General features: G+C 43.3%; 1 protein-coding gene across 4 annotated transcripts in view; it reads left to right on the top strand.

Annotated features, from left to right (window-relative positions):
- Positions 1–22057, top strand: part of LOC141132716 (serine protease FAM111A-like) — a 104824-nt gene that overhangs the window by 76467 nt on the left and 6300 nt on the right. For 2 of the 4 annotated variants that reach the window (XM_073621468.1, XM_073621466.1), the window contains 2 exons: positions 1006–1098; positions 18746–18862. In XM_073621468.1, coding sequence (XP_073477569.1) covers positions 1006–1098; positions 18746–18862 — 210 coding nt within the window. The remainder of the gene's footprint in view (positions 1–1005; positions 1099–18745; positions 18863–22057) is intronic. The other 2 variants (XM_073621469.1, XM_073621467.1) reach the window with 1 other exon arrangement.

Here is a 22057-nt window from a genome sequence, read left to right on the forward strand (position 1 = left end):
ATATATATCTCTTTGTGGTATTATCTCATTTGTTCCTCAGAGTGGTTCATGGTTAAAGGCCCACATGTAGGCAAAATTAGAAACCTTCCATCTATCCCACTTCCACTCATTTCACATTTAAAAAATAAACCTTTCCTAAGCCCTTTTTAACTTACTCAAATCAACTATAATATGATACTCTTTTCACTGTCGCTTTTCTTGACTTCACTACCTGCTGTTGGAATCCTAAGGAGTCTTTGAGAACCCCATTAATGGACCAAGTGAGAAGTGTCCACATCACCAAGCAGTGATGTGTGCACCTAAAGGACCATTTCACATGGCAGCTCCAAAGAGAAAAGACTCGGGAACCAGCATATTAGTATTTGAGCCATTTCTATTTTTTTTTTATTCAATTAATGGGGAAATTGGCTAAAAAGAGGGGGGAGGTTTTTTTGGGGGTAGGGGGTGTGAGGTCCCTGGCCTAATTGGTGGAGATCCACACCCTGAAATGTTAGGATCAGTTATTGCATATTCATGACCTTGTGTTACTGGGACATCAAATGAAAGAAAATTCAAAATTTAGCCGTTGTCAGTAGCTTGTAAAGAGTAAGGGAATTTCCCACAGGTGTATATTAAAGCAATACTCCAGTCAAAAAATATATTATTATATTATATCAGCTTTTGCTTTACAAGAGTAGGTATCTATCGGTCTGTCTTCCATCACAAATCCCAAAAGTAAGGGGATTGTTTTAATTTAGGACAGTGTAGAGAACTGTGACAGGACCATGACAATTATTCCTTATTTGTCCCCTGGTGCCAGCTATACATGCACTGATAAGATACCCTGAAAGTGATTTAGCCTTTTGATACTCATCTGTTGATTCTTGTTGTCATTGTGAGGAGCAGTTGCTCACTTGAGAAAGTGCCAGAGAAAGCCCTACAATTGTAGTTCATTTTACAATAGCTCAGAGGTGACAGAGTGATTATATAAGTCATAAATTTATTTTTATTTTTGTTTTCTTCTAGCAGAGCCACCAGCCCACCCCTGGGAAAAGAAAACTCCCTGATACCAAACGCTTTTGGAATGGAGACAATAACAAGAAAGCAAGATTCATAGAGGTATCTAGAACGATTAGGTAGTGAAATTGGCTAACAATCTGTAAAATCACTTCCAAAAAAAAGGAACCTGTTTTACTGCATGGCCATATTTAGTCAATTCCATCCCCATCCCTTTGTTTACAATTCAGGTGGCAGCCCGGGGTATGTCATTCAGCGCAATTCTCCATTGGGAATGGGCAGGTCGTGTGGTTTTTTTTCGGCAGGTGCTGTTCATCATGATTGACTGATTGATATCATCATGTGGCTTTTTTTTTTAAATGAAGGACTTGCCAAAGTGTGTAGTGTGTTTTGTTACTCTTAACCTTTTTCTGTAAATGAGTAGGGTTACTACTGTATGTACACCTTACTCATTCACTTGGGGAGGCTGATTTCTATTTTTAAAGGGGGCTTCAGGATTCCAATAAGCCCACAGTTCCCTATCACTAGGGCTAGGGTTGTGGGGAAGAGGCCCTTGTTCTCATCAACATGGGAAGAAAGTGCTTTGCCTGAGGGCTCCACCCTGGCAAGGTACCCTTCCTATGTTGAGGGTATGTGGAGTGATATGGTTCATGAGAAAGAGAGGCATGCTCGTCTCCCACCTTTCGTGGACAGCCAGTCTTCATGCTCATGATTTATTTTTTATCATGTGGGGTTGCTCCTTAGAATCTCTAACAGACCCTCTTCAAGGATAAGGGTTCTTTTTTTTTCATAATCAAATAGAATTTTTGAATTTTACAACAAAGATAAGTAGGATTCATAATAACAGAAATCCACAAATAAATAAAATGTTCACGTCTGGTTTACATTTCAGAAACAGGTCTAACAAAGTCAAGCTGTAAGCCGTATTTAAGATATGTACTCTTCCAGGAAAGGCACATGGGTCCTTCACCTGTCCCCACACCTTCATCAACATGGGTGTGAGCGAGTAGGTGGGATTGAACCAAAGTATAGTATACTGTATTTCACATCATTATGAATATACCTGAGGTGTATATTGTGTATACAATGGTCTGATGCATCTCAGACGAGGCACCACTTTTGTGTGGTAGAGAGAAAAAAGAAAAAAAAAGTTGTGGGGAAGGGGAGAAAAACTCAGAGAGAGAGGATGGAAAGAGAACAAACATCAACCCTAGCTAACTAGTGTCGGGTACATCTATGGGGGGGATCGTGCATCGATGGCAAACGTGTCATTAGACATTGTATGGGGATTAAGTTTTGTTCATTGGGATCTCAGATGAGTAATACATCTAACCTGACCAGATTTCTTTAAATTTCTCTTGTTGGTCTCTGACTATGTGTATCCACCATCCTGCTTCCATGATAGTGTCTACTTCCCTTTTCCAATCTAATAGTGAGGGACAAGATGTCTGTGATCAGAACCTGGGGATCAGGGATTTAGCTGCATTTAGCAAGTGATGGGTGACACTCTTTTTGTATAATTTAACAGAGGTAGGAACCCCATGGAAAAGAGAGTGCATATGAGGGCTCTTTATTGGTCTAAGAGTCGTTTTTTTAATCCACGGGGTAATGGCCTCCCAGAAGGTCTTAATCTTAGGACAGGACCACCCAAGATGGAGAAATATGCCCCTTTGGTCACATCCCCTCCAACAGCAAGCGTCCACCATCGGAAACATCTGGGGTCCTATAACATACCAATTTATACAAGGTTTCTTAGACATGTGAGCTAATGGAAGTGGTATGTGTTAGTCTGATCATCCTAAGAAACTATGAGGGGGTGACATCCTGTCCCAGCTCTCTTTCACATTCTCTGATATAGTAGGTGACGGATGTGGACTGTACGTTGAGCACAAGCTTATACATTTGTGACAAAAGATGCTTAGATTCTGGGAGATTTACGCATAGGGATTCAATGGTGGTAAGCGTATTGAGAGATCGTATTTGGGGCTTTTTATTAGAAAGACTTTTTATTTAGAAAGACTGCTATTTGGCAGTATCTCCAGGTTGCAAAGGGAATAGTCCCAAAAAAGGAGCAAAACAGAGAGGGATGACAAGGTGCCCTGTGGGGCAAATATGGCACAAGCAACTTTCCTATCTGAGCCCCAGGAACTAAAGAACCCAGGTCCTTCTCCTTGTGGAAACCAGGGATAGGCTCCTAGAGGCGCCAGAGGAGACGTCTGAGGAGCATATTGGCCCAATATATTTAATTGGTCCCAAATGGTCAGGGAGGTAGGATAAGGGTTCTGGTATGATTTTTTCACTTTTTCCTATAAGCTGAGAAAATGGTCATACCTGAACCCAATCTCGATCCAGTGCTGTGCTCAAGAGCAGCAGCATTGCTCTGTCTCTCTTCTCACTTGCTCAGACACAGCAACTGGAGCCATTGGCTACTGCTGCTGTCAATCAAATCATGTGAAGATGGAGGGGCTGAGCCATGCTATGTGTGTCAGTGGACACACATAGATCAGCTTGGGAGTGCATCCACACGAGTGCCCCCCATAGTGAGCAGTTTGCTATAGGGGAACTTGGAACGGAGGAGGGTCCAGGAGCGCTAGCAAAGGACCCCAGAAGAGGGGCAAAACCATTGCAAAAAGCAGGTAAGTATGAAATGTTTGTTTTTTTTAATTTAAAAAAAAAAAAGTAACCTTTACAATTAATTTAAAAGAGAAGAATGTTTTTTTTTTCAGAATCACATACCTCCCAACTATTGATGTTGAGAATGACGGACACTTTAGGGGGAGAGCGACCTGTGCCACGTGTAGTGTGTCGCAGCAAAAGTGGGCGTGGTTTAACAGTGGGTGTGGTTAAATGTTGATGGCCGGGAGGGGACAGTTGCGGCGTGTGGGGGTTAAGGGGGAAAAAGCAGGTGGGGCGGAGGTGATCTAACGCTTCCCTACTGCCTGTCAAATGCTCTCTGAAGAGCAATCTGTATGCCCATCGCTCTTCAGGAACCAAGGTGTGAACCATAATTATTTATTTGTTTATTTTTGTTTTTTTGGGGGGTTTTTTTTACAGTTTTGGGGATTTTTTTTACATTTTTAACAGCCCTATTGGGGAGCTTTGGGGAAATAGCAGGGTTAAACATATTTACTGCTCCCCCCCCCTCCCCCTCTCTACCTTGAATCCGATGCTCTTCTCCTGTGCCCTGCAGCAAGCAGGAGGGAGTGGAGAAGAGCCGGCAGTGCTGGTAGGGCACACGGGGGAATCGGAGCGGCGTGGGGATGGAGATTAGAATGGTGGGGGGGAGAGGGTACTGGGTGCAGACACTGATTTGATTTTCTTGCAGCGCAGCTAGAGGGAGAGGAGGAGAAGCCGGCTGCACTTTAGGGGGGTCAAAACCAGATCGGAGCAGGGGGATTAGTGAAGCCCAAAGCCAGAACGAGTTCCAGCTCTGGGATTTAGCCTGGATGTGCTGGATGCCAGGATTTCAATGAAATCTTGGGATGGTCTTGCCCATTCTGGGACAGTTGAGAGGTATGAGGTACCCAGCAGGGAAAGAAGTTACTGAGAAGTAAGATGTGACTCATAGGACTAGAGCTTTATTAAACTCCCTCGTGTTCTCTCTGGAGCTGCAAATTACCACACAGATCTGAAGGCACAAAAGGCTGTCTCCCTGTGTCACCAGCCAGGCATAATCCAGTAATGTAAGCAATGCTGCTGCGGGGTGAATTGAGTCCCTCACCTGTAACTGTGCATGATGACAGCACTGCAGCTCAGTTCAGGAGAGGAGGAAAGGACCAGAGGTCACTAGGGTGTGTGTGCAGCTTCTGAAATGGTACCTTATACAGGTCTTCACTCCCCTCCTCAGAAAATACTTGGTCCCTTGATCATGTTGGGACACCCACATGGTACTTAGTATCCCTCAGAATCTTCTCCAGAGGGACTCCCTGATGTGCAAGGTCATCCAGAAGCAGCCTTACCTGTCCCCCACCTGCTGCTTCTTGAAGCACCAGCCCTTGTGTTCAGTCTACTGCCTTTTCCTGGTATTCCCATTGTGAAATGTTTAGATGACCTTCTGTGAAAAGAGACAAATTTTGTATCCTTGTAGTCATCACCTTCCTGAAAAGCCTAACACTACAAGATTTGACCAGGTATGACTGCGCAGATATCTGTCTTTGGCAGCTACATGTCATTGGTGGGCAAGGGTGTTCAGCTTAATCCCTCATTAAAAACATCTACACTGTATTTTATTAGAGTCCTTGTCTTTAGAAAGGGTGTTCATCCCTTCTCCCCTACCCATGTGTAAAGTGTCAGGGGAACTCTATGGGTCTACTGTATAGAACAGCTGCTCTTTTCTAACAGACAAGTTTTTATTGTCCTAGGCTCTTTTTGGGGACCGGTTTCTTCTGGGGAATTATCCCAGTGTTATTTTGTCATGTACCTGGTCCTGAAGCTGGTCCTGAAATGCTGAGAGGGCCCTCTTTGCAGTTGAGTGCTCGGTGCCCCTGAAGGTCATAACAGGGGACACGAAGCCCAAAGAAGCAGGTGTTGCCAGCTGTGCCACAGATGAGAGATGGTGGCGTGGAGATCTTTTTGCAAGTGAATCCCAGATAAGGTGTGAAGTAGGATCCAGGAGAGCTGAAGGTGGTGCAGACTGCACACAGCAGGAAGCAGGTCGCAATGGTAAGTACAGCAGGCTGGATACAATAGGTAAGTGCTGCAGGCTGGAGCAACAGGTGAGTACTGTAGGCTTGGTACAGTAGGTAGGCACCAAGGCGGATCACAGCAGACAAGGCATAGCAGAAGACATAGTCAGGGACGATAGCAGAGCAGGAAGCCAGTGGTCAGCAGATCAGGTGTCAGAATCATGGTTAGGCAAGCCAGGGTCATACACAGGACAGAAGACAAGAGAAAATCTGTGGGCAATCCGAGGTCAAAGCTGGGAGCGAGACAAGAGGTATCCAAGAGCAAGCAAGGTCGGTAACAGGTGATCAGAAACAGCAGCAAACACAGGAACAGGAAACGGGAAGCTGAAGACCAGTTAGCAATGTCCATGTGCCACAGTCATTCTTTTAAAGGCCTGAAGGCGCCAGGATCTGACGTGTATTGGGGGCAAAAATATTTTCCTCGGGCTCCCACAAATTTTTTTCAGATAGGTATCCCTTCCACACAAGATACTGAATATGTCACCCTCGTTTTCTGCAGTCCAGAATTGCTTCCACCTCAAATTCGGCTTCCTCGCCAACAGTAACTGGAAGTGGTGGTGGGTCTTCTCTTCCTGAAAAACGATTTGGAACAGCAGGTTTAAGAAGAGACACGTGAAAGACCAAGTGGATCTTGTAAGATTGGGAAAGAGTAAGTTCACAAGCCAAAGATTTGATAATTCTTCTAATTACAAATGGTCCGGCCCCAGCTTACGAGAAGAACAGGGGAGTTTTAAGTTGGCCGTAGAGAGCCAGACTTTGTCACCAACCTTAAAGGTCGGGTTCTCCCTTTTTCTTCTTATCATAGTGTCTCTTGTAGTCGTCCTGGGCCTTTTGTATTGCCTCCTGCAGGATCTGGTAGTTTGTAGAGATAGAGGTTATTCTGTCTTGCACTGTGGGTACAGCTGTTTCTGGCAGGGGATCCAGGAAAAAGCATGGGTGAAAGCCATATTTAGCCCAAAATGGGGTTTGGTTAGTGGCTGCATGCACTGAGTTGTTGTAGGCAAATTCAGCACAGGAGAGCAGAGATACCCAATTGTCCTGTGAGAAGGTGGAGAGACAATGAAGATACTGCTCCAAGGGTCTGGTTGGTCCTCTCTGTCTGACCATTGCTTTGTGGGTGGTAGACTGAGGACAACCAGACATCAATATTTAAGGCTTTGCAAAGGTTGCTCCAAAATTTGGAGGGGAACTGTACACCTCTGTCTGACACAATGCTTCTGGGCAGGCCATGAAGTCCCATTAATTCTTCAATAAAAGCGTGAGCCGTGTCTGCGGCAGCAGGAACACCCATCATAGGCACAAAATGTGACATGTTAGATAATTGATCAACGACTACAAAGATAGATGTGAATCCTTCAGTGGGAGGCAGGTCAACTATAAAGTCCATGGACAACATTTTCCAAGGCAAATCAGGAATTGGTAAGGGCTTAGCAGGCCCCAGGCTCTAGTGTTACTTCCCTTGTTGTGAAGGCACCTTGTACAGAAGCCAACATAATCTGTACAGTACTGACTCAGACCTGGCCACCAAAAAAGATCATTGGATGAGTTTGATGGTTTTGTGTACCCCAAAATGACCTGCCAATTGGTCAGGACATGCCTTCAGGACTAAGGTCCTTGTTTCCTGTGGTATGAAAATGTTGTAATTTTGCCAGAAAGAAACATTGTTTTCTTAAGGAACGAACTTTAGACATTGGACACTGAGCATAAGCTTGCTGGATAGCCGATTTTAAAATCGGGTTGCAAAAGCAAAAATTTACAGTATTTGGCGATAAGATGGTACTGGAGGAAGCCACTTCAGGGGTCTCTAGGAACATTTGTGAAAGTGCATTTGCCTTGCCGTTTTTAGATCCCGGCCAGTAGGTGATGTGAAAGTTAAATCGGGAGAAGAACAAAGCCAATCGTGCTTGTCGAGGCCTAAGGCATTTATAAAGTCCTGAGATATTTCAAAGCGTAACTCCACTTTTGTTGAGAAAAAAAACATCCCCCTTTGGGTGATCTATGTACATTGCAAGGATTATAACAACCTTTGTTGCAGATTCCTACCTTTTGTTATTCTGAAGAAATCCATGTGTGTTTGTCTGTGCCTCTGTGCTAAGTAGGTCTAATGGGAGTGGTTTCATAATTATCTATCAGTTGTGCACCCGCAGAGCACTAATGAGGAAAGCTGCTGGGCCTGCATCCCTTTAGACGTGTTCCTATTGGGAGTATCTCACCAAAAATGACATTTTTTTGTTGCAGGGGATGCCTGAAATCTGTCTTGTATCTAAGGCAGACTTCTGGGGAAAATTGGTGAGCCAATCACACAAGCAGATTGATACAAAACAAGTGCAGTGTTATATCAAAAATCAAATGTGCATATGCAGAATTATATCCAAGGTGCATATACAAAAATTATATATATATCAAAAAAGTGCAATATGCTGTAAATTTCCTGATACTATGCAAAAGAAATAGTTATATGCCTTAAAACTAGCAATAAAGTGCAATGTACTCCTTATTTCACAATCACACAAGCAGGAAATGTTTCTGGGGTGTGGTCAGTACACATTCTGTGTACAGAACAACTCCGTGTAGTCATACTGCATTGCATTTATAGAAAATTACTGTGCTGTAGATTGAAAAAGGAAAGGTAATTTTTAATAACATTCAATTACAATATGACTTGTATCGCAATTGTACACACTATATTATTTTTTCTTTATGTGTTATTTTTTTTCCCCACGAAAGTGGAGTTACCTTTAAATTTTTGGGATCCGTGAATATCATCACAGTATGAGCCACTCCTTCCAAAAGATATCACCATTCTTCTAAGGCTGTTTTGATAGCCAGTAGCTCCCCATCACCGACATCATAATTCCTCTCTGCTCGACTCAGCTTCTGAGAAGAAAAAGCCACCAGATGAAGCAAGGCTTTAGGCCCCATACGCTGCGACAAGATTTCCTCAGTGGCGACCTCTGAGGGTGCCTACTTCCAAGACATAAGGCAGAGAGGGTCTGGGTGCCGAAGTACTGGAGCGGAAGTAAAAAGGGCTTTCAGTCTGTCAAAGGCTGCCTGAGCCTCCTGGGACCACTGGAATCGGGAGTGTTGACTTCTGAGCTGGGAAATGGGAGCAATGATGGATGAGAACACTCTAATGAATCTCCTGTAGAAGTTTGCAAACCCCACAAATCTTTGGATCCCCTTTTTATCCACTGGGGCAGGCCATTCAAGGATAGAAGACAACTTTTGGGGGGTCCACAGCGATACCATCAGTGGATATAATCAACCCTAGGAACTGGATGGTTTGTTTTTTAAATGAGAGAAATGTGAGAAAATGAGAATATCATCGAGATAGACAATAAAAAAGTGATCCAGAAATTCTCTAAAGATGTAATGCACGAGGTCTTGAAAAGTGGCCCGGACATTGCAAAGTCCGAAAAGGCATTACAAGGTATTCAAAATGTCTGGAACGGGTTCGGAAAGCCGTTTTCCACTCTTCTCCCTCTCTAATTCGGACTAAGTTGTAGGCACCCTTGAGACCTAGTTTAGTGAATACTTGAGTCGCTCAAAATCTTTGAAAAAGTTTGGGTATGAGATGGAGCGGGGTAGAAGTTTTTAATGGTAAATTTTGTTTAACGCCCTGTAATCTACACAGGTTCTGAGAGTATGGTCCTTCTTTTCAACAAAGAAGATTCCTGCTTCTACAGGGGAAGAGGATGGATGGATAAATCCCTTTTGTAGACTTTCATCTATGTAAAGTTGTAGAGCCGAGGTTCCAGGTCAGAGCTGGGAACAAGACAAGAGGTATCCAAGGGCAAGCCAGGTACAGGAAACAGGAAGCTGAAAACCAGTCAGCAATGTCCATATGCCACAGTCATCCTTTTAAAGGCCTGAGGGCTCCAGGATCTGACATGCATTGCGTGCACCGACACACACACATGCTCACCATGGTGCGTGTATTTGTGCGGGTGTGGTCATATTGGGAATTGGCTACTGTGCCAGGTCTGCGGAACTATCCTCTGGCTCGTTCCCTGACATTTTTTCAATTAACCAGGTTGTGGATCTGTTCTTTCCTAGTAAGGAAATTGTTGTTGTTCCACTTGTTTTGGTGAATTCTGTAAGTAAGATATCAAGTACAGTAAACTGCTGCACTGACTTGATTAAATAAGACTGAAATTAGGTAGCAGGCACCATAAGGTGCTCCATTCTACTTCTTAATGTGATATTTTTATTTTTAAAGAATAAAAACTTTAGTAACAAACATGTTATACTTACCTAGTCTATGCAGTGGTTTTGCACAGAGCAGCCCGGACCCTCCTCTTCTCGGGTCTTTTCCGGCACTCCTGGCCCCTCCCTCCTGCCTAGTTCCCCCACAGCAAGCAGTTTGCTATAGGGGCACCCAAGCCGCAGCTCCTTGTGTCCATTTAGAGATGGAGCTGTGGTTCGGCCTGGCCCCCTCTCTCTCCTCTGGCTAACTGACTTTGATTGACAATAGTGGGAGCCAATGGCACAGCTGCTGTGTCTCAGCCAATCAAGAGGGAAAGTCCCGGAACGGCTAAGGCACTTGTGCACATCGCTGGATCTAGCTGTGGCTCGGGTAAGTTTTAGGGGGGCTGAGGGGGACTGCTGCACACAGAAATTTTTTTTATCCTATTGCATACAATGCATCAAGATAAAAAAACATCTGCCTTTAGAACCACATTAAACAGACCGACTCCCAACGTTGCCACAAGAGCTCAGTCGGAAACTTGAACATTTAGGTACGGTAAGGACAGACACACCCCTTCCCACTTCCCATAGGGTGGTTCATGTCCAGGGCTGCAAATTTTACATATGGGTGTGTGGCTGAGAGGGGCTGTTATATTCCAGGTATGCTGAGTCATCATATAGCACTTTATAAAGCGGTAGTAAACTGAAGAATTGCAAAAACCACCGACAGGCAGGGTTTCTATAACAGAAGGGACCCTGGAGATCTCTTATGTCATAAATGTGCAGAAGTGCTGGAGTAGCCGTGACAGCGCTGCACTGGAAGGATCAGTTTGTAGGCAAGTCTGCCATAATGTACTAGTATGAAGTGCATACTAATACATTAATGACTAAACCTGGGGGGGGGGGGGGGGCATTTCTTTACATTATTACAAATACTTTTTTTTATTTAGTCATAAAAAAGTACATACATGGACAGATAAGTACATTGCAATGTAAATTCCAAGCCTTTGCCATAATATACACATATCACAAGATGATTACTGAACAAAATTATTATGCACCTTGACAAGTTCTCATAGAAGAAAAAGATCAAGAAGAATTTAAAGAAATGAAATACAAAATCAACTACACTAATGCCCTGTACACACGGTCGGACATTGATCGGACATTCCGACAACAAAATCCATGGATTTTTTCCGATGGATGTTGGCTCAAACTTGTCTTGCATACACACGGTCACACAAAGTTGTCGGAAAATCCGATCCTTCTGAACGCAGTGACGTAAAACACGTATGTCGGGACTATAAACGGGGCAGTAGCCAATAGCTTTCGTCTCTTAATTTATTCTGAGCATGCGTGGCACTTTGTGCGTCGGATTTGTGTACACACGATCGGAATTTCCGACAACAGATTTTGTTGTCGGAAAAGTTTATAGCAAGCTCTCAAACTTTGTGTGTCGGAAATTCCGATGGAAAATGTGTGATGGAGCCCACACACGGTCGGAATTTCCGACAACAAGGTCCTATCACACATTTTCCGTCGGAAAATCCGACCGTGTGTACAGGGCATTACAGCACAAAAAACCCAAAAACTTAAACTCGTCAGAAGGAGGGTACAAACGTTGTATTACTTAAGGAGATATATCATAGAGAATACAGCTTATCCACTGTCTTATTATTGCACATTACAACAGTGTATACATCCTCGGAGCTTGTAATCCATCACACCTGCAGGAGCCTATGCAGAACCAATTGGGGAAGGGTGAGTACCGGTGTATCCAGACAAGATTGCCAGATAGAGAAAAATTTTCCTAAAGCGTTTCTATGCTGGTATGTCAATTTTTCTCGCACCAAAATAATTTTGGGAGGGGTGAAACTGAGATAGGTATTGACATTAGGCATGTCTCCTATACCTCCCCCCCAAAATCTCTCAGACCTTGTTCCTATTTGCACCTGCAAGCCAACTTTAATTGCCGGCCATAGATTTCTTTCCTGCAACCTCGATTCCCCCATCAACACAGACAGTTTTGACAGTGGAATCCCTCCCGCCCAGTCATTGTGTTCTCCTGGCGGAAGGGGGAGGGGGGGCGAGGTAAGCCCTCTATCTGTAGACTAGTTTTCATAAAATACCAAAGCTTCTTCATTATATTTATTGTAGGGCTGTCAGGTGGAACAGCAGGAAACCCTGCCTCTAAATGGGATACTGTGGAAAATACTGACTCCGGAAGTAGTAACAAATTACGTATGGGGTCTGATTGGTTTTGTAGACCCCATCCCGCCAGATGCTGATGCTGGGAAGCCACAAAATAAATTCTAAGGTTGGGAATAGCCAAACTCCCCTGCACTTTACCTAATTGGAGTGTGGATAACTTAATTCTGGCAGATCAGATCCCTAAATAAAGTGTTAATACGAGTGAACCACCTACAGGCTATCCAAGTGGGGAAGTGAAATATGTATAACAGTTGTGGACTCCAAACCATTTTAATCAGGTTAGTGCTTCCCACAACTGACAGCAGGAGTTCACACCATGTCAAGCATTTAAATTGGAATTTTCCAACAAAGGGGAGTAAATTCACATCCAAATACGACTTTAGGTCCGTTGTAACATGAACACCCAGGTATTTAAATTAGGTGACCACCTTGAGATGTTGGGCACACTCCGGTAACGGATGTGATAGGTTGTCCAGTGGTAACAGGACCGATTTATTCAAATTAATGGAAAAACCTGATATGGTCCTGAATTTTTCAATAAGGGACATAACATTTTAAAGGGAAGTAGTCATATCCCCCAGATATAATAGGGTGTCATCGACGTACAATGAGACCTTGTCCACCCCTGATCTATTGAGGAATCCCGTAATATCCAGGGAGGCCCTTATTCTTGCTGCCAAGGGCTCTATTGCAAGTGCGAACAGCAGTGGTGACAAAATACACCACTGCATCATACCCCTGTAAAGGGGGGAAGGGTCAGAGAGGTCCCCCATTTATCTGAAATCTAGCTACAGGGCCGCATACAACAATCCTATTGATTTGATAAAATAGTTGCCTAGCCCAAAATGCTCCAATACCTCTCACAGATAGGTCCACTCAATGCTCTCAAAGGCCTTGGCAGCGTCAAGGGATAGTATTGCCCTGTTGCCAGGGTTGTATACAGACAACTGAAGATTCAAAAATAATCATCTAATGTTTACTGCTGTAGATCGGGCCGGAATAAATCATGATTGGCCTCTATGAATCAATTTGGAAGATACTTTTGCCAGTCTTGTCGCTAGTACCCAGGCCAATAGCTTGACATCAGTTGTCAATAAAGAAATGGGCCTGTTAGAGTCTGGGGACAATCCCTCTTTGCCAGGTTTAAAGGGGTTGTAAACCCTCATGTTTTTTCACCCTAATGCATCCTATGCATTAAGGTGAAAAAACTTCTGTCACTGACCGGCCCCCCCAGCCCCCCCCCCCCATTTTACTCACCTGAGTCCTGTATTCCCCGCCAGAGACACGCTCTTCCCCTCTGCCCGCTGTCTCAGCTCTTGATTGGATAGATTGATAGCAGCGCAGCCATTGGCTCCTGCTGCTGTCAATCAAATCCGGGGGCGGGGCCGAGTCCTACATTCAGCGTCTGTGGACGCCGAATGCTGGACTCGGGAGCGCGCCCGCAAGGTAACCCCCTGGGAGAGCGCTTCCCCTAGGGGGTTAAACGATGCGGGGAGGAGCTACCAGCGCCGCCGGGGGACCCCAGAAGTCCAGGATCGGGGCCACTCTATGCAAAACGAATTGCACAGTGGAGGTAAATATGACATGTTTGTTATTTAAAAAAAAAAAACAAAAAAACAAAGCCTTACAATCACTTTAAGCAGTACAATTATGACAGCCTTGTTCATAGAAGGGGATAAGCATCTCAGCCACAGAGCATCAGTTTACTTTCTATGTAAGGCTGGTAAAAGGATTTCTGCATACCGCTTGTACACCCCCGAGGGGAAACAATTCGCCCCTGGTGATTTCCCATTAGGGGAAAAAGCCAAAGCATCCAACATTTCATCCAGTGACAGCGGGGTGTTGAGAATCCCTGCGTCAGCAGCGGATAATTGGGGAAGCAGACAGCCATTTAAATTACCAAGACTTTACTACAACTTTAACCACAGCCAACGTTTATTGTGTATAGCCTCACTTAGGGTTACTTTAAAGCCCAATTTATGGCACAGGAAAAGATTTGCAGTATAGTGGACATTATACAAACTACCTCTTTTTCATAGCTTTACCTTTATTTTACTGTTATAGCAGTTTAGGTTGTCTAAATATGACTGTGCAGTCTAATAGGCACTAGAGTAAAGCTGGCCATGCATGGATCCAAATTCGGCTAGTTTAGCAGAGACCAAACAAATTCCAATTCATGTATGGGCAGGAAGGTTGTACAGAAGTCAATCTACCAATTGACTTCTGTACAACCAACCTGTCGATAAGCACTGCAGAGTTTACCTGGCAATGCTGATAAGTGAATTCTGATGGCAGGAAAGTATCACTGCTATCAGAATACAATAGCTCAACGGGGAGGATTACCCCATCCACATTAAGTGTGTGGCTAGGAATATCAAGTCAGATATTTTTGTTCAACCCACAAAGAAAACAGACTTATGTATAGGCTGCCATATACCCCCAGTGCACTCAGTAATCAGCTCTCAGTAACAGAGCTGGTGAGACACACCTTGTCAGGACCCGGATCTGCTGGTGACACTGTGCTTCTCAGAGTGGAAGGTTGTATTTCAGGTGTCCACAAGTGGGTGTCTCCTAGCAGCCAGCAGATCTCAGTAATTCGTTTCCACCTAATGCTGGCCACTCTGAGGGTATTTAGGGTCTCCCCTACTAGTGCCTCTAACTCCAATTAGCAAAAAGAGTTCTGGTTGGACGCACGTCCAGTAAAATCACCTTTATTTCAGCAAGTCCGTAAAAACATTACCAAAAACACAAATAGAGAGGAACAGCATCACCAGGTAACGCGTTTCACGCTTCCTTAGCGCTTAGTCATAGCTTACATACATACAATGCCTTGAAAAAGTATTCATACCCCTTGAAATTTTCCACATTTTGTCTTGTTACAACCAAAAACGTAAATGTATTTTATTGGGATTTTATGTGATAGACCAACATAAAGTGGCACATAATTGTGAAGTAGAAGGAAAATGATAAATGGTTTTTGAAATTTTTTACAAATAAATATCTGAAAAGTGTGTCATGCATTTGTATTCAGTCCCCTTTACTTTGATACTCCTAACTAAAATCTAGTGGAACCAATTGTCTACAGAAGTCAGGTGGGAGAATGTCCACAGGACAACTTTTAGTCAAGCACTCCACAAATCTGGCCTTTATGGAAGAGTGGCAAGAAGAAAGCCATTGTTGAAAGAAAGCCATAAACAGTCCCTTTTGCAGTTTGGGAGAAGCCATGTGGAGGACACAGCATACATGTGGAAGAAGGTGTTCTGGTCAGATGAGACCAAACTTGAACTTTTTGATCTAAAAGCAAAACTCTAAGTGTGGTGGAAAAATAACACTGCACATCACCCTGAACACACAATCCCCACCGTGAAACATGGTGGTGGCATCATCATGTTGTGAGGATGCTTTTCTTCAGCAATGACAGGGAAGCTGGCCAGAGTTGCTGGGAAGATGAATGGAGCCAAATACAGGGCAATCTTAGAAGAAAACCTGTTAGAGTCTGCAAAAGACTTGAGACTGGAGCGGAGGTTCGCCTTCCAGCAGGACAACGACCCTAAACATACAGCCAGAGCTACAGTGGAATGGTTTAGATCAAAGCATATTCATATGTTAGAATGGCCCAGCCAAAGTCCAGACCTATATCCAACTGAGAATCTATGGCAAAACTTGAAAATTGTTGTTCACAGACGCTCTCCATCCAATTTGACAGAGCTTGAGCTATTTTGCATAGAATAATGGGCAAAAATGTCACTCTCTAGATGTGCAAAGCTGGTAGAGACATCCCTACAAAGACTTGCAGCTGTAATTGCAATGAAAGGTGGTTCTACAATGTATTGATTCAGTGGGGCTGAATACAAATGCGCGCCACACTTTTCAGATATTTACCAGTATTTGTAAAAAAAAAATTGAAAAACATTTATCATTGTCCTTCAACTTCACAATTATGTGCCACTTTGTGTTGGTCTATCACATAAAATCCCAATAAAATACATTTATGTTTTCGATTGTAACATGACAAATGGTACATTTTAAGGGGTGTGAATACTTTTTCAAGGAACTGTATGTCCAAGATAGATAGATAGATAGATAGATAGATAGATAGATAGATAGATAGATAGATAGATAGATAGATAGATAGATAGATAGATAGATAGATAAATACACACATATATGCAACAATTATTTGTGATTGTGATCTGTGTGGAACAATTGGTTTGCGGCTGCCAATAGTTGGCAGATAAGTACCCCTGTTTAGAGATGCAAATACTCTAACATATATAACAGATATAAAACATCAAATAAACCATATAAATCACGTGAAAATCAGACTGAAATTTAAAAAAATAAATAAATAAATAAACATTGTTAAAAGGTTGCCTGTTTTGTATAACGATGTATCTTTTTACAGTATACACAGGTGTTGTCTAAGGGCATTAAGGTAGCCTCTCGCAGGGCACCAACGTTAGACAGATACAGTATCTTCAGGTTTACTTTCCAGCAGGAAGGATAATCCTTCACATTGGCTCCAGTTCAAAGGTACTTTTGCATGTGGCATTGGTGGATGCCCCTGTTGTTCACATATTTTGTACATTCTACTAGTAATGATAAAAATCATGACATTCCTTCCTTTATTAATTGCAACACTAGGTATTTGATATATAGTATGTACTTACATGCAAAATTCAGTATGTCGGCCGTACCACCCGTAGATTAACCACTTCAGTCCCAGATTGATGTCCTTTTTTTCTCACAAATAGAGTTTTCTTTTGGTGGTATTTGATCACCTCTACTTTTTTTATTTTTTGCGCTATAAAAAAAAAAAGACCGCCAATTTTGAAAAAAAAAAACAATATTTTTTACTTTCTGCTATAATACATATCCAAAAAATATACATAAAAAAACGAATTTATTCATCAGTTTAGGCCAATATGTATTCTGCTACATATTTCTGGTAAACAAAAATCACAATAAGCGTATATTGATTGGTTTTCACAAAAGTTATAGCGTCTACAAAATGGGGATAGATTTATGGACTTTATTTTTTTTTTTATGTTTTTGCTGGGACTGCGACATTGCGGCAGCCAAATCTGACCCCAAGTGACACTTTTTGGGGACCAGTGACATTATTACATTGATCAGTGCTATAAAAATGCACTGATCAATGTATAAATGACACTGGCAGGGAAGGGGTTAACACTAGGGGGCAGTCAAGGGGTTAACTGTGTTCCCTGGGTGTGTTCTAACTGTGTGGTGGCTGGGCTGCCTGGAACAACAAAGAGATCGCTGTTCCTGATCAATAGGAACAGCAGATCACAGAGTTATCCCCTGACAAGCAGATCCCCATTCTGCCTCTCCTTACTGCGATCGCAGGTGGCCAGCAGACATCGGGTGCATGTTAAATTAATTGCCCGCAGTTTAACATGCACGGACCGACGTACGGGTACATCGGTTTGCACAGGAGAACCGACCTACCAAAGTATACAGTACATACTGTGGCTAGTCAGCAAGTGGTTAAGGGATTGCCAGCACGACCATCTTTATGATATTAATAAGAAACATTTAACCAATGTAGCAAACCACTTCAACTGTTGTCATGCAAGTGATCCCTCTGCTGTATCTATACAAGGTGTTGAAAAGATCACAGATCACAGTCCCCAGGAGAGGTGGCAAAACATTCAGACTTTTGTGCAGAAAGGACGTTTTTTGGATCTTCTGTCTGGGTACATGGAAACCTGTAGGGCTCAATCGTGAATGGGATGTGTCACATTTTTATGGATAAATATAGTACATCGTAGGTTTCTGCTACTAGTGACCCCGATAAACATATTTTTTTCTGACTTTTCAAGAAAAAAAAAATATTTTTTATAAGTTTTTTGCAGTCTGTCTTTCATATGATTTATTTGATGTTTTATATCTGTTATATATGTTAGAGTATTTGTATTTGCATCTCTAAACAGGGGTACTTATCTGCCAATTATTGCAAGACGCAAACCAATTCCACACAGATTGTTCAAATCACAAATAATTGTTGCATATATGTATATATATATATATCTCTGTAGTGGACATATGTATATGAAGCATGACTAAGCGCTAAGGGAGTGTAAAACGCGTTAGCTGGTGATGCTGTTTCCCTCTATTTGTGTTTTTGGTTAAGTTTTTCTGTTTATTGGCTTGATTAGTTAGGTATTCTGTCACTGGGTTTTTGATTCACTTATATTTTTTATGTTTGCTGTGTGCTGGTGTTTGGATGGTTTTTGTTTCACTAAATAAATCTCACCTAAACGCATACACAGTCTGGTCCCAGTTTCTTGAGTGTAGCCATGCAGATTTGGTCATCTCTGCTGCTGATTCCTGACACACCTCTTCCCCTTCTCTGCAATACAAGTCTGTATAAAGACACTTGTGATGAGGGGTGTGAAAAACAGAGAACAAGAATACAGCACTTCAAGAAAACGAGCACTTAATGTGTAAGAACAGAACACTATAGTGTGAGGGAAGGAAGCAGAATCTTCACTAGAGCCATAAGCATGTTGGTAGAACTCCTTGTATGCAATTCTTCATTTTCAGTTATAACTGGAGTACGCTTTTAATGTAACAGGATGACAAATTAATATTGTGTTCATAATTGCGGTCTCCGTAGTTATTGGTCATCTCTATTCCAACAGGATCAATGTGACCAACCAGACAAGCAGAATTGTACAGAAACCTTTGAAAAACCACAAACAAGAAACAATCCAAAGAATGCAGAGTATACAGAGGAGGCCAACCTACATCCAGAAAGTGTAATTTCATCTTATTTAATATACTTTTTCATGTATATTTGACAGCTTTGTTTACTATTCCCAATCGAAACAGGTTGGTGGTTTAAGTTTCCAGCATACACTAAAATCTTTACTTTTTTGGTGGCCTGAACCCAGATGAGAACTAGACTGGGGCAGAAGGAAATTTGCCCCCTTGGTCAGTACAAATAAGATATGTTGGGCTGGTGACTCTGAATAGAGATACTTCACTATTCAGACATGGATCAGAGCAAGACACGCAGTCAGTGACACATGGCAGGAATGTTATATACTGTAGCTATCTGCTCTCTATTCAGACTTGTGTTCAAGAAAGTGTTTCAGCACCAACTGCTTCTGAGGTTCTGACATGTCATGTGACCAAATGCTGAGAGATGCAATGGGAGCTGATTCTAGAAGATTTAAAAGGTGTCGCACTAAATCATGTCCTTTGGAAACACCCACATTTCATCATATCCACCAATAAATAGGGCAAGATGGCACACTTTGCCATACCATAGAAAGGTTTTGTCTGCCCTCCAGGCCAAATGTTCCTAGTGTGAGGAGCTTAAAGTGGGAGTAAACTCCCATGCATCATTTGTACCTATAGGTAAGCCTATAATAAGGCTTACCTATAGGAACTGTAAATATCTCCTAAATGTGCACCGTTTAGGAGATATTTACTGTACATGCTGCCGGTTACGTCACCAGCGCATGCGCTCTGAAGGAATGGCCACCTGGGCCATTCCCCCAGAGTCCTGTGCCATAAGTAGCGGCTTCTGCGCACATGTGCGGGAATGACATCATCGTGGCTCCCTCCACTCACGCAGCCGGAGTCCACGGCCCGGAAGAAAGACGGGTGAAGATGGAAGCCTTGTCAGCGGTGACAGCAATGCATACTAGCACATTATGACTTTACCTTGCAGGCTCCAGGAAAAAAAAAAACACAGCAGTTTACTACCACTTTAACATTTTAGCCTATATATAGAGTGCAGGTGTCAGGATTATGTAATGTACAGTAAATAGTGTATAGGTCAGGTGTATGAAATGTACAGGTGTCAGGAGTATGTAATGTAAATAGCAAAGGGGCATGTAATCTACCGAGAATAGGGGTCAGTAGTGGGTAATGCACAGATTGCGGGAGTCAGGTATAGTTTATGTGCACAATGTAGGTGTCAGCCCAGCACTCCCTATGATTCATTTTGCCACTTCCCTTTATGCATAACACAGCAGTACCCCCTATTCACACAGACACAATTTATACACATACACACATTGTATACACACATACACTGTTATACCCATATACACACTGTATACACACATATCCACTTGCATACACAATGTACACACAGGTGCACACAGTTATACCTATATACACACTGTATACATGCACACACAAACATATACACAACACACACACAAACATACACTCACAATATTATACCCATATACACACATATGTGCACATACTGAAACACCCATATACACACACTGTATATATACACACATACAAAAATAAACACAAAATCAATTTCCCTTCTGCTGACATGGCTGGCTGTTCTATCAGCCACTCCTGCCAGTGGGAATGCATAGGGTGGCTGTGCTAATGAGTGCCCTTATTAAGGCTGCCCTCCTTATGCCTTTATAGAAAAAAAATGTAACTGCCCAGAAGCAACATGTTGGGCAGCCCTGGCAATGAGAGTGAAATGGTTAGCAGGGATGTAGGGGCCCAGAGTGCTAGCGAAGAGATGCAGAGAATGTTCCTCAGCCTGATGCTAATGCCATGGATGCTGAAGGAAGGGTTTGGACCCCCTATCCTCTCCTTATCTTTGCCGCTTGTTAGTGGGGTGCAGCGAGGGCAGGGACAATAATTCACAGAGTCGGGTGCAACATAAAACTTATATTGAAGTGATGTGGCAAAAGTTCTCAACAAACACGATGGGACATGAAGAAGTAGGTTCCAGTTGAACAGTGTCTGTTGAGAGGGGACAGAATGCGGCCTGGCCGTCTCATACCCAATCAGGATGGTATCCAGAGAGATGCAACCCTACGCTTTCCTTCCTCGTCAGAAACCTTTCCCTAGCACTGTTACTGTCTCTCCCAAACCTGAGAGCCTGGGCCTTAAAAAGGCTCTGCCTGACCCAAGATTACCAGAGTCACATGGGGCAAGAGCATCCAAACAGATCGCTTCCCCAGTGACCCAGGCAACCATGTTCCTCCTGACTTCCACTCCATCTGCAGTGCCAACGTCAATAGCGACACCTGCAGTAGAGAAAGCAGACTGCACCTGCCTACACGCTGCTGTTATCACATTGTTATAGTTTGTCGTCATAAATATCAGTATTCATACTGACCAAGAATAAAATAATCGTATACAGTGGAACCTCGGATTGCGAGTAATGCGGTTAACGAGCGTTTCGCAATACGAGCACTGTATTTTTAAAAATCGTAACTCGGTTTGCGTGTATTGTCTAGCAAAATGAGCACGATTCAGGCCAAAGCGGTGTGCAGTATCGCTTTTGGCCTGAGGTGGGGGGGGGGGGGGCGCCGGAGCCGAGCTGAGACGAAAGTTGCTGAATGCAGCCTTCGGAAATGCACGGAAAGCCCAAAGGACACTTCGGTTGACCTGGGCAAATCTCGGGTAGGAAGTCTTTCCGAGGTTTGCCGAGGTCAGCCGAAGTGTCCTCGGGGCTTTTCGGCCGTTTCCGAGGCTCTCCGGCACCCCCGCCTCTGGCCGCATGCGATATTGCATCCCATTGAAGTCAATGTGGAACAAATTATTTTCGTTTTCTTTGACTGCAATGGGAAAACTCGTTTTGATATGCGAGTACTTTGGATTACAAGAATACTCCTGGAACAGATTTGCGAGTATTGTCTAGCAAAACGAGCACGATTCAGGCCAAAGCGGTGTGCAGTACCGCTTTTGTCCTGAGGTGGGGGGGCGCCGGAGCCGAGCAGAGCCGAAAGTCGCTGATTGCAGCCTCCGGAAATGCACGGAAAGCCCAGAGGACACTTCGGTTGACCTCGGCAAATCTCGGGCAGGAAGTCTTTCCGAGGTTTGCCGGGGTCAGCCGAAGTGTCCTCGGGGCTTTTCGGCCGTTTCCGAGGCTCTCCGGCACCCCCCGCCTCTGGCTGCATGCGATATTGCATCCCATTGAAGTCAATGCGGAACAAATTATTTTCGTTTTCTTTGACTGC

The sequence above is a fragment of the Aquarana catesbeiana genome, linkage group LG03 (genome assembly GCF_042186555.1).
Source record: "Aquarana catesbeiana isolate 2022-GZ linkage group LG03, ASM4218655v1, whole genome shotgun sequence".
In the NCBI taxonomy this organism is placed as follows: Eukaryota; Metazoa; Chordata; class Amphibia; order Anura; family Ranidae; genus Aquarana; species Aquarana catesbeiana.